General features: G+C 40.4%; 1 protein-coding gene across 1 annotated transcript in view; it reads left to right on the top strand.

Annotated features, from left to right (window-relative positions):
• The window catches only part of LAMA2 (laminin subunit alpha 2), a 412,919-nt gene that overhangs the window by 281,210 nt on the left and 118,051 nt on the right, over nucleotides 1–13,658 (top strand). The window contains exons 25-28 of the mRNA XM_014942611.1: nucleotides 2,424–2,603; nucleotides 3,498–3,686; nucleotides 3,779–4,017; nucleotides 8,508–8,625. Coding sequence (XP_014798097.1) covers nucleotides 2,424–2,603; nucleotides 3,498–3,686; nucleotides 3,779–4,017; nucleotides 8,508–8,625 — 726 coding nt within the window. The remainder of the gene's footprint in view (nucleotides 1–2,423; nucleotides 2,604–3,497; nucleotides 3,687–3,778; nucleotides 4,018–8,507; nucleotides 8,626–13,658) is intronic.

Below are 13,658 nucleotides of genomic sequence, written 5' to 3'. Positions count from 1 at the left end.
TTCCATTAGACGCTCGGGGTCAAGGCTTTAAAGGAAGGCAGTAGATTAGAACACTGGTGGTGGAAGAGCTGATGTCAAACCAAAGCAAAGTTATTAAAGCTCAGGGAAGGGGAAGTTCATCATGTGGGGAAATTATGCAGGTCAGTGCATTGTAACATAATCTCTGGTATGTGATACACAGTTTACCCAGGTGCATTTGAGGGTCACAGATGCTCGTTGCCCAGCATAGATTTCCCATGGTTCAAATAATCTGTTTATTTTCATTCTTTTGCTTTGGTTTTGTAATTTATTTTTTTTTTCATTTTTAAATAAGAGCTTATTAAAGCTCTACTTCAATCACAGAATCTTCTAGGTTGGAAGGGACCTTAAAGATCATCTTGTCCAACCGTCAACCTGACTGACAAAAATAGACACCCACACAACAAACAAGGAGCATCATCACTAACCCATACCTCCCAGCACTACATCAACCTGTCTTTTGAACACCTCCAGGGATGGGGCCTCAACCACCTCCCTGGGCAGCCCATTCCAATGGCTGAGAACCCTTTCAGTGAAAAAATTTTTCCTAATATCCAGCCTCCATCAGAGCAAACGAAAAGCTCTCCACCTTTTTGTGCAGCAGGCCCTTGAGTCCTGTGCTGTGCTGATGAGGGAGCCTGGGTGTCTCCATCTACCTGTGCAATGAGCTCAAAACACACATTGAGACCTCTGCTGTCTGTGTCTGCTGGGCCAGCTCCTCAGTCACATTCCAGAGGGGCTATTTCTGATGGAAAATGACCAGTTCAGTCCCTACATAATGGTCAGTCACATCTCTGCTGGAATGTATGTCAACCACAGAGGGAATGTCTGCCTAATGCAAATCAAGCCCCTGACTCGTGGTGCACAAGCGTGAATTGGATAAGGATAATTTGGGCTGAAATCAAGGTGTGATCTCTCACTAAAGAGTTCATATCCCTTAGTTAAAGGAGTATTGAATAGCACCCGTTCTCCCCTTCATTGTTCAATCCAATAGCACCCCTTTCCCTTCCCAGTGGATGAAGTGATTTATCATGATCTGACCCAGTTTTTCTCATTATGTCAGCGTTGCCCATCATATGCTGGTAGGCTGGAGATGGAAGGCTGTAAAAGGCTGACAAGTTATAGAATTTAATCAAGTTCCATGACAGCAACAGTTCTGGAAAATTGTGCTTTGACCCTTGTGGCAGCTCAAAGCAGAATCCTCCTGATTATTTTGTGTCTCCTATTAATTTCCTTTCCTATTTATGGTCATATCTAAACAAGTGCATGTCCACGTCTCATCTAGTTTATGGTACTCTGATCTCTTTCAGAATTGATTCAGAGTTGTAAACTGAGCGTGACTGGCTTCTATCAGCTGCTAGGGACTATTTCAGATACTGTCAGGTGCTTCAAATGGCATTAGACATGTTTAAAGAAGCAAATCCTGTCTTATATGGCAGTAAGGCAAGGCTGATCTGAAATTCAAATATGTTGACCACTTTCTTGATGTCTAAGGTAGTAAACAGTAAAATATTGTTAGGATTGGAACTTGGGAAATCTGGGAATGTTGGCAGGGCTTCCTTCCAGGTCTGGTCAGTCCGTAGGTGCTGCTGTAGATGGAAACACCAAGAGGTTTAAAGTACAGTAAAGGGCTTGGCTGATTCCTCGTTACCTGATCCCTGAGCAGGGCATTGATGGCCTCACTGGTGGAGATAGAACTCTGCTTTAATTTTCTTTGTTTTCCACACTCTTTGGGAGAAAGCAATTTTGATACCAGCCCTCTGCATTTGTTCCCTGTGATACTTTCATCTGCATGGAATTGCTAACTCTTATGACAGTTTTTGAGCGAAATAATTAATTCTGCTATTGAGAATCTTTCAACAAGTCTAAGAAAATTACAAATATCTAAGTGACATCCTTATGTTTTTCACTAAATCTGAATTTAGAGTTACAGAAATCCCAAGCCCCCGCTCTCTGCATGTTGCCCAGAGAACTCTTAGTTTGGCTATTGCATAAAAGTACCACAGGATCAGGTGCCACGTCCCACAGCCCCAGGGATGTACAACAAGTGTTGGTGAGAAATATGGTACATATTCCTTAAGGTACATTTCTCAGAATTCAAACAGAACTGCCCTCGGACTGAAATAGCACAATGAAAATTGCTCGAATAAAATTCTTGGGCTCATTTGCTGATGAAACTGTTTTAATCAGTGCCGGTATGTTCTTCGTTAACATGAGGATAAGGTGCAAAAAGCTTGAGGGGGAAGTAATTATTATCACTGTTTATACCTGAAGGAGGAGTAAGGCTGGTTTGTGACAAGTGAAATTACCTAGAAATAATTTTTTAAAGAGTTAGAATTTAAAGACTGACATTTCATGGCGAAAATAGACTAGATATTCTTCTTGTTATTTTTAAATACGTGTAGGTGACCTTGAAGCCAGAGCAAATGGTTCTGCCACTGGTGGATGAGCAGCTCCAGCGCAGCACCCTCTCGGGGGTTGCCTTCCAGCCGCCCGAAATCGTCGCCAATATAGAGCAGGTGATGCAGGAGCTTCGCTCAGAACCCGTTTACTGGAGGCTCCCAGAGCAGTTTGAGGGAAAAAAGGTAAACATAAAATTCCACTGAATACTGACATGCGTTTATATACTTTTAAATCTTATATTTGTATTTTGCAATGTGTTTTTCCCCTTCCAATAAGTATGTCATCACACAGTGGAAAGTACTTCAAAAGAAAATAAGTGCCATTCTATTATTAAAAATTATTTGCTCCGTTATCATCGAAATTCATGTCTGTACCATAAACACTATTTCAAAATATGTGTTTACAGTCAGTAACATGTAGTATTCAGCCACAAGATAGATTCTCTCACAAAAATGTTATTTGAAAAATTCAGCTGCATTCACAGAATCACAGAATCTTCTAGGTTGGAAGGGACCTTAAAGATCATCTTGTCCAACCGTCAACCTGACTGACAAAAATAGACACCCACACAACAAACAAGGAGCACCATCACTAAACCAGACCTCCCAGCATTCATTTACTATGACTCTCTTGTAAATTTTTGTTTCTCCCCATTTAAAAACAAACAACAAAAAAAAGCCTGATCTTTGTAAGTTACACAGGAGAAAATGGTTGAAATAACCCCCCTTTTGGATGTCTGTGACAATTTATTTTGCGCTTTTGATATGTCTTGGTTTGGCGTGGGAAAGTTTAGGTGTTTCTCTCTCTAAGCACAAACTTTGGGGAGCACCAGGGCACACAGAATGAAATAGATAGCATTTCAGTTTTGGTGTAGCACAATAACAAATTGCTGATGGGTGTTTTTGAACACAGCCCTTATCCCCAGCTAGTTCTTGGAGCGTGGATTGCTATTTTCTACCACACGTGTGCTCACCAGACCTCACACAGGTGCAGAGTGGATCTCGCTCCTACGTTTGCCCAGGGATCTATTTTTAACTACCTGAGAATGAGATTTAATTTGTGTTTTGCTTTGTTAGTTGACCGCTTATGGAGGGAAACTGAAGTATGCCATCTACTTTGAAGCTCGAGAAGAGACGGGTTTTACCACTTACTACCCACAAGTCATCATGAGGGGTGGACCCCCCACCCACACCAGGGTTCTCGTCCGGCACGTGGCTGCCCCTTTGATCGGGCAGTTGACGAGGCATGAGATAGAGATGACAGAGGTAACACTTCCCTCTGCTTTTTCCCCCAAAACTTAAGCCCCAAATCCTTTTAAATACCGTTAATAACCTGGTTTTGTACGGCTGTCTTTTAGCACGAATGGCAGTATTATGGTGATGACCAAAGACTCCGAAACACTCTGCCCTGGGAGTATTATCGTGATGACCCAGGTGTCAACAGGACGGTGTCCCAGGTGGATTTCACATGGAAGCCTTATGGAGATGACCCAAGACCGAGCAGAGCTGTAACCCGGGAAGACTTCTTGAATGTCCTGTATGACGTTCATTACATTCTAATTAAGGCTACTCATGGCAATATCATGAGGCAGAGCAGGTAATTATTAAATGCAGTAATCTGCAGTTGTGCAGGAGGCCCAGATAACCTGATAAAGCTCCCCAGCAAAATTGTTGTTGATAAGCCATAAGCAGCTGCTGAGAAGAACAGGAGTTAGCATTCAGCATAGCAGCAGATGAAGGAAAGGGAAATTTTATTCAACAGAAAATGTAAGTCACACAAAGCAAGCAAAATCCTTATTTTCAGGATCCTAGAACAGAGGACACATCTAAGCCCATGCATCCTGAGACAAATCCAAATTTTTGCATGAATGCCTACTGTCTCAAAATATGATGCTGTAATTAATTCTAAATGTTAGCATATCAAGGAGTTTTCTCTTGCAAGTGGGAAACACGGTAAAAAGTCGGAGTACTTCTTTAAAAAAATTCCACTTGATTCAGTATATTAGGGACAGATATAGTCAACATTTTCTATTCGGTTTACGCTTACTAAATTTGAAGTCAGATATAGTCAACATTTTCTATTCGGTTTATTCATTTATAAGTTAGATGGTGAAATAAAGATAACGCTTACTAAATTTGAAGCGGAGATCAGACAGCAAGATGAGAGGAATAATAGAAAAATCTGCTGCAATCTAAAGGTCAACTAAGATTTTACACTTTGAAAGGAGTAGTCATTTGAGCAAACAAGGAACAGCTGCTTAGTTACCTGTTCTTCAGAGAGGGGTCTGTTGTTTACAACATATCACCAGGTGGACGTGATTCAGTAATGACTTAGAAAGCATATATTGCCTTAAGATCCACGAAATGTTGTCACAAAGAGAAAGAAAAGAATCAGTTCTCTGTCGCCGTGGAGGGTAAGTCAAAAAAGAAATGAGCTTAAACTTCAGCAGGAAAGATTCACATTTGACATGAGAGAAAAATTCCTGGGGGTAAAGATGTTCTGGAATGGATTGCATAAACTTTTCCTGGAAGTTTTTGGTAATAAATTAATGATATCCTTTGTATGCAGTATTTGTTAGCAAAGGCACAGGAGTAATTGGAGATTAACTCCAAAGGTCTCCTTTCTATGATTCTGTCAAAAATGATAGGCTAAAATTATTTTGAGATTTCTAGGTGACAAATAGGTATATAAGAACCTGACCTCTGGAGGTTGTGATGGTGAGTGGGAGGGGCAGACACAATGCAGTGTGGTGTGATAGAAACCGTAGTCGTTGTTGCTGCTGTTGTCTCTATTTAAAGTATATCATTTACAGAAAGTATTCATCCAACTTGTACTGGGAAATATTAACAACAGATTCCATGGATGTTTTACATTGATTTCATTTATTTTTGGCGTAGTCAATGTAGGATATTGTGTTAGGAGCACAGGGAATTCCTGTGGAAGTAACTCCAGTGCGACGTGGAAAACTTGAGCGGCGTAGCTGTGTTTTGTGCCTGTTTCTGCCTTCCCTTGATGCACTACAGATCCCTGTTCAGTTGTGGAAGCAAAAACTGAATGCTATCTCAGCTCAGGTGGTAGAAGTTATGAAAATGAACCTGGTTTTATGATTTTATTCTGCGATGCATGTGACTGTGGTGGCTGAACTGGGCCTGCACTGCCGTACACCACCGTTTGATCGAGGCATGGGACGGAGCAGAGCAGGACTTGCCCATTTCAGGGCAGGTTTGCCAGGTGGCCCTTAAGCAAAATGTATTTTTACAGCATTGCATTTCAGAATATGATATTTTATATGGCAGCAGGACTTGGCAAAGAGTTCCTCTGTTCCTTCTGGTGACTCTCCATCTGAAGCCACGACCTTCCATATTGCCGTATCTGAGTTTGGAAGCGGTTGTGTTACTCTACATTTTTATGATCTGTCCAGTTCCATAGCTAACACCCATCACATGGCATCTGAAACTTGAAGTAGAAAACAAGCAGCAGGAATACATTGTTATTTTTTTTTCACGTTAGCACTTTGAATGATTTCAGGGAAAGTTTTGCTTAAGACCACAAAATAAATCCCCCCCAAATGTTTTTTAAAGGTTAGTTGAATATTAGATTGCGTAAGAGTTGAAGGCTTTTATTAAAAATAGTCTGAGACCCTCTAAAGGACAATATTTATGCTCAACTTTTTAAACATGTTTTTGAATTAAGTGACTTAAAGCATTTGTTTAAATAGAGTGTGTTGGGCTTTCTAAATAAGGGCCCTGCTTAAACTGGCAAAGCTGCTCTTTCTACCTGTCTGTGCCTACTAGAAAAGTATAAAGCGAAAGAAACTGTGGATGGGGGGAGGAAAATATTATAACTGAAATTTTTAAAGGTTTTTCGTAGCGCCTTAATTTCAGTCGCGGAGTTTAAAAGCTGCAGATGGGTGACAAACTACAGGGAAAGCATTTTAAAATGAAGTCAAAGCAGCAGCAGCAGTTGGAAACATAAAAATAGCCGGGTTGTGGCATTAGTGTGGTGTTAGCTGTGTAGTTTAGCAGCGATGCTAATGTTGTTTCTGCTTCAAAGCTGCAGCATTACCAGTGATTTAGAGATTTCTGCTCAGAATCCAAAGCCAAACATTTTCCTCCTCTATTTTTCATTTTGTTGCCCTCATTTTCACATTCACTGCTCTAAATTGAAACATTTCTTTTATTAGATTTTGTTTTGCTTTTCAGGCAACTGGGCTGTGCTAATAAATTAGTTTGAATTGGAAGTATGCTCTCAATTTCCCTGTGAATTATTTCAATATCCCTGCCACTGATCAGGTAGCAGTTGTTGGGCTGCTGCCTATTAGACGTGTTCCAAGAATCAGCCAAGCCTGACCTTCCTTAAGTAACACTTTCACACAAACAACAGGTAGCTTTGTGGTCCCAGAGTGTATTATTATGTAAATACAGCTTTCTGACAGGAAATAGGTTTTTGGAGCAGAGAGACCATTGCCTCAGCCTTGAAGATGATGGGGAGGCAAATTTCATTTTGTTTTTCCATTGCATGTACAGAGATTTCAATATGAGCTTACACTGAATGTCAGATCTGAATGGGTTTGCCCTCTCCATTTCCAGGCGTCTGTTTTCATCTGGCTTTGTTTGATTGGGTTGTTTTTTTTGTTCAATTTCCCTGTTCCATCGAACCCCTTTCTTCAGGTAGTAAGATGGGAGCGTGGGGTTCAAATTACTAGATGATTTAGGGATTTTGCATTGAATAAGGTATCAGGAGGTGTGGATCTGGTCACCTAAGCACAATCACAAACCTCTTATCTAGTCCAGCAGTGGAATTTTGCTTTTCCTACAGTTGTCCTGCCAGTGTGCAGAAGCAGCGTGTCCCTCGGTCACTCATTAAGCAAGGTTTGGGAGTAGATGAGTGGACTATGAGCATGAGGAGGAGTTGAGCAGTTCTTTGAGCTCCTCTTCATAAGCCCTTTTAGCACAGACACCTAATGAACAGCCTCTAGCAGCATTATCGACATTTATTCAGCTGGTTAGTCACACAGTCTTTAATATTTTCTTTTAGTTTGCCAGTGTATTTGAAGCTTTAAAATTTACACTCTTCTACCCTTTTTGTTTCTTAAGGTCAGTAAGGGGTTCCAGATCACAGCATTCGTTTAAATAAACTGACAACAAATAAAGAAGTAAGCTAAAAGAACAGCGTTGGGGTACATTAAGTGTATTTCATTAGACATTGTGTTTGTTATCTTTGTCCATGATGTACTCAATATTTGAGTACAATCTTCAGTATTTGAGTACTTTTTTCCATGATGTACTCAATGTTTGACCTATTTGGCAGGTCAGCCAGCATGTGGGAAAGACAGGGGGTGATTGAGAGGCAAGGATATTATTATTAATAGAATCAAACCTATTTGAAAAGTAAAATGTCAGAAACTTTACCATGAAAAATTATCCCTTTCTGATACCAGCAGATGCTTCTGTGGTAGGATTTTTTTCTTTGCTTTAAATTATTTGTATATGTGTCTAAATGATATTAAGGGGGAAAAAAAAAAAAAAGATGTCTGGCTACAGGTCTGAAAATTCCTGCTAAAAAGGTGATGTCCAATATCTTTGAAGCCTGCTCTAGAGATTATTAGGTTTCTTTAGTTGGTGAGGATAGACTTTATTATTTTTTTTTTTAATAGTTGCCTCATTAAAACCTCATTTAGTGAACAATTTTATTGCCGTACCTATGAGAATCATGAATTAGAACTGCATTTAGTATCTGACTTCAATTTCTTAATGAGTGCCTCCAGATGAAGAATCAGATATGAGCTTTTGTTAATAGTTTGGCTGAAAAGAGATTAAAAAAGGAGATAGAATCAAGCAGGAGAGGAAAGTCAGTTATGTGATTGCCTGGAAGTAGAAAATGAGACTGGAGGTGGTGGTGGCTTTGGTGTTTCCTTGGGAGAGGCAAAAATCATGGTGGTGGTCTGCAGTAGATCAGGAAGCCCACAAACAGCCAAAGAAGACCATTTTCTCCTGTGCCAAGTGCCTGTGAACTAACTGGGTGCTTGATGTGCTTGACTAGTGCTTGACTAATCTCATTAGAGATGTTTGCTCCTTTTTTTTCAGGATTTCTGAGATCTCGCTGGAGGTTGCTGAAGGTGGCACCGTGTCAGGGATGACTCCTCAGGCTTTCTTGATCGAGAAATGCGACTGCCCGTTGGGTTATTCCGGTTTGTCTTGCGAGGTATGGTGCTAACCAGTGATAAGTAATTAGACTGTGAATTCAATTAACTGGCAGCAACTCTCCCTTAATTTAGTTAATTACATTCTTTCTCTCTCAGATGTCTCACAAGAAATTTAAGCACTTCATTTTGCTTTAAGCAAACGTGCTGCTGAAGCTGTGGGGTAACTCCAACACTTGGAATGGAGGAGAGGGAGCTTTACTGGGACGGGGTCTCTGAGGCTGAATTGTGTGACTGGTGCTGACTGATCAAGCCTTTTTGGCCAGATAAGGGGATAATTCTATTGTAATGTGCCACGTACAACAGGTTGTACTGGGTTGTCGTGTTATGGTAAGGCCACGATACACAAAATAGTTACGATATTAATCTTCCAAAAGACTGATCTTTATGCATCACTTCATCATGACAATGGTCCACAGAATCTGTAGAGAAAAACACAGGAAGCCTGTATGTCAAATAAAAAAAAATAATCCAATTGATTCAATAAATTATTGTTAGTTGTAAGTAAACTACAAGTTAACATTTGTAATGATGAATAATTAAAGGTTGCATACTACATAGTCCTGAAAAGTTAAAGATCTGTCAGCTGAATGAAATTCATCAAATAAAGTATAAAACAAATTTGAAAACAACAAAGTTAAATGTGATTAAAATTGTAGCTCCAAGCACTCTAAACAGAGCCATCCAGAATTCTAAAATTCTGTTCTGCAAAGGCTTTTAAGTTTGCCTTGTTTGACATTTAAATTCCCCTATAAAGTCTTAATAGCTGTGTGATTGATTGAAATACTTTGCTTCGTAAAAAAGCTAAGCAGCATTTCAATTTTGATTTCTTAAATGTTTGGATTGTAACAAATAACTCAAATAACAACAAAATTTAAAAGAGAAGTCATTTCAAATGCAAAACTTGAAATAGTGCATTCTGAAGGCAGCTGGTAGCTGAGAACATGCGGATTCCTCACGTTGATCTTTCTTCTTGAAGCTGTTCCCAAAGCATGGCTTCATGGACCAGCCAGGATGAAGTTTGTCCATTTTTTTTTTTTCATTTTCCATTCTTGACACCTCAAAATAGTGCTGTAAATGAATTAAAAAGGTAGCTGAGAATGTTCTGCAGCATGAACGTGCTTCCTGAAAGAAGCTTCAGGGAAGATGTTTTCAAAGCTTTAGGAAATGTCATGCTGCACGTGTTTAAACTGTTGGTTTTCTGAATCCTTTTAATTTATCCAAGTGGATCTATGAAAATACATTGAAAAGGGCCACTGAGTTCTGGCAAATGTCTTTCCATTTTACTCTTCTACAATTATTCTTTTTCCAGTGCTGGTACAGGACTCCCAGAAGATCTTGCTCAGTCCATACACAAAAACCTGCCTCCTGTCAAATTTCAGTTCTCCTTATGTAAGGGAGGGAGCTGCTTGGAAAGAGCAGAAATCCTGGAATATGGTCTAAATAGTGTATTTTGCTTCATTCTTAGAAACAGTTGAATCAGTGTGCCTTAAAATAAAAAAAAAAATAGATCCGATGCTAATGGAAAGTTTTGCCCTGACCCATTGAAGTTTGGTCAATTTTCAAGTTATTGAACACTGGGAGGAAAAGTGTTGGTTGTCTAAATATTTCATGCTGAAGATTGCATGTTTCAGAAGCGTCCAAATTTTATAGAAAATCAGCTGACTTGGGTGCATTTGTATCTTATGATGGGCACCAGAGGAAGTGTTTCAGAGTGTTTACTTTGGGGAATAGAAGTTAATATTTTTGACTGTATGTGCTCTCAGTGGTGGGAAGGGCTGTGCCTTCCTGTGTGTAAACCAACAGGTTTGTGTTATGAAGCAATTCCAAATGCTTTCCTCGTTTTCTGGGGGAGCCCTGCTCCCTTCAGAGGTTATGCAGGATTATGTTACGCAGAAAATGGGGCAACAGGAACAGGGAATTTATAGGAAATCTGTGCAGAGAAGTAAATGAAGTCATTTCCTTTCAGTGCTTTGGTAACAGCATACACCTGAATGCGTATAAACACACGTATTAGAAATTTATGGGCTCCAGCATTTGCTCAGAAGTACAGATTTTTTAAAAGTTACTGAAACAAATTGGATTTTCAAAGGAAAAAAATATGATAATGTAATTAGAACTTTATTTTAATTCGCACCCACCAGGGGCTGGAATAAATGTCTCAGTTGCAACCTTCATACTTTGTGCTTAATTGTGCAATTTTCACATGCTTATAACTTAGTTTATTTTTAGTGTGCTCAGTGAAGGTTATAGTGTGTTCCGTGAAGGTTTATCTAATTTCAGCAGGGGAAAAAAGCATCTGATATCAGGCATTTTTTAAGTAAATGCTAACGGGGTATGTGTGTCTGTCATGATTTATCCTGTATTTGCATTGTGAGGACTGTGTGCACATCAGTTTCTACTAGAAGTGATAAAAGTGACATTTATATCTTTTTTTCTTCTTTTTTAATCCATTAGCGGGCTGAAAAAGCAGTGGTAGGGGTTTTCCTAATGACTTTTTTTTTTTTTTTTTAATCCAGTAGTGGGCTGAAAAAAAAAAAAAGCAGTGGTAGGGGTTTCCCTAATGGTTACTTCTGATGGTTACTTCTGAAAAACTTCCAAACTAGGACTGAAAAATGTAGTCTGCTTCATATTTAGTCTGTGTCCTGCTTCATCTCGGAAATGTTTAGATCAGACTAGATGAGAAGAGTCAATAGCGTATCAGAAAAAACAGTTAGAGATGAGATTTTTTTGGAGGATGCATCATGTATTTATACCCCGATCCTAAAGTTACTCAGAACTTGTAAAGCTGTGCTTTGTACCCTTTTATGCCTGGACAAGGAGTCTTCTGGGGATGGAGAGGGAGGAAAAAATTAGGAAATAGTAGTAAGAAAAGAAATTACTTTCATTTGAGATTATTTATCTAAATTGGAATTCTTCACAAGCCATGAAAAAGCAGATAGGCTGTTTCTGTGCTTCAGGGATCTGAAGGGAGTCTAAGTCAAAAGAAAAGGGGAGAGGCAGAGGTGAGTTAGATTACTTTCTTTGTGATTCTAAAGAAAATAATTGTCTTCGTGCTTCTTCCATAACTTAGACTCCTGGAGGTTTTGGCAATGATTTTAAACCTGTCAGTGATGGGGTAAAAGAAAATAATTGTCTTCGTGCTTTTTCCATAACTTAGACTCCTGGAGGTTTTGGCAATGATTTTAAACCTGTCAGTAGTGGGGTATGAATAATATCCCACCCCTCAGCTAGTGTTTGACTGAAGAGTCTTGCTTCCCGTCGTGAAAAGTTACTTAAACCAGATTCTATTTTGTTTTACTTTGCATCCATTTTATTGCTGTGTCAAAATTATGCTATTCACATTTTTTGATTTTAAACCTGTCAGTGATGGGGTATGAATAATATCCCACCCCTCAGCTAGTGCTTGACTGAAGAGTCTTGCTTCTCGTCATGAAAAGTTACTTACGCCAGATTCTATTTTGTTTTACTTTGCATCCATTTTATTGCTGTGTCAAAATTATGCTATTCACATTTTTCCCAAAAAGCAGAAGTTGTGGTCAACAGTGGGAAATGACCTCATCAGCCAACCTTCATGGGCTCTGGCCCCGCTGGGTGGGGGGGTTTGTACATGGGACGAGTGACTTCTCTGTGTGCACTTACCCCTAATGGTCTGAATTACCAAAATGGCCCAGTTTGTGTGTCCATGCTGTCATAGCTGGGTGCTTTCTGGGAGCTACGTAGAAACTTTCAGACATTTGCATAATAAGCCTGCATAATAAGATTAAGTGCCCCAAAAAGCAGAAGTTGTGGTCAACAGTGGGAAATGACCTCATCAGCCAACCTTCATGGGCTCTGGCCCCGCTGGGTGGGGGGGTTTGTACATGGGACGAGTGACTTCTCTGTGTGCACTTACCCCTAATGGTCTGAATTACCAAAATGGCCCAGTTTGTGTGTCCATGCTGTCATAGCTGGGTGCTTTCTGGGAGCTACGTAGAAACTTTCAGACATTTGCATAATAAGCCTGCATAATAAGATTAAGGGCTTGATTTTTGCGTGTATTGGCTTTGCTGGTAATTTCTGGGTTGCTCTCAGAATTTTATTGCCCAGCTGGGGCAGAGGAGACTTAGTGACAGAGAAATTCCATTTGGGGCTAATAGTCCCAAGACATATAAAACCTTTAATATTTTGGATTCTTTACTTTTATGGTCTTTATGTAGCTATAAATAATGCAGCCATGAAGCCAGTTTTTTGATTATTATTATTATCGTCCGGTTTTTGCTTGTTATCCACCAGGTGGTATGTAGGCAGATATTAGCTTGTCAAACTGATAGTGTTTAACATTTTTATCAATGATATAGACAGGGGGATTAAAGGCACCATCAGCAAGTTTGCGGACGACACCAAGCTGTGTGGTGTTGTCGATACACCAGAGGGATGGGATGTCATCCAAAAAGACCTGGACAGGCTGGAGAGGTGGGCCCAGGTGAACCTCATGAGGTTCAACAAGAGCAAATGCAAGGTTCTGCACCTGGGCCAGAACAATCCTCACCACCAGTACAAACTAGGGGGTGAGGTGTTAGAAAGCAGCCCTGAGGAAAGGGACTTGGGGGTGCTGGTGGATGAGAAGCTGGGCATGAGCAGGCAGTGGGCACTTGCAGCCCAGAAGGCCAATCCCATCCTGGGCTGCATCAAAAGATGCATTGCCAGCAGGTCCAGAGAGGGGATTCTTCTACTTTACTCTGCTCTGGTGAGACCTCACCTGGAGTATTGTGTGCAGGTCTGGAGCCCTCAATATAAGAAGGACATGGACCTGATGGAGAGGGTCCAGAGGAGGGCCACAAGGATGATCAGGGGGATGGAGCACCTCCGCTACGAGGACAGGCTGAGGGAGCTGGGGTTGTTCAGCCTGGAGAAGAGGAGGCTCCGGGGAGACCTAATAGCAGCCTTCCAGTACCTGAAGGGAGCCTACAGGAAGGCTGGGGAGAACCTGTTTAGAAAGGCCTGCAGTGACAGGACGAGGGGCAATGGCTTCAAGCTGGAGGGGAACAGATTT

The sequence above is a fragment of the Calidris pugnax genome, unplaced genomic scaffold, assembly GCF_001431845.1.
Source record: "Calidris pugnax isolate Ruff unplaced genomic scaffold, ASM143184v1 scaffold86, whole genome shotgun sequence".
Classification (NCBI taxonomy): Eukaryota; Metazoa; Chordata; class Aves; order Charadriiformes; family Scolopacidae; genus Calidris; species Calidris pugnax.
The sequence above is the reverse complement of the archived record's forward strand: the minus strand, read 5'-3'. Positions and strand labels throughout refer to the sequence as shown.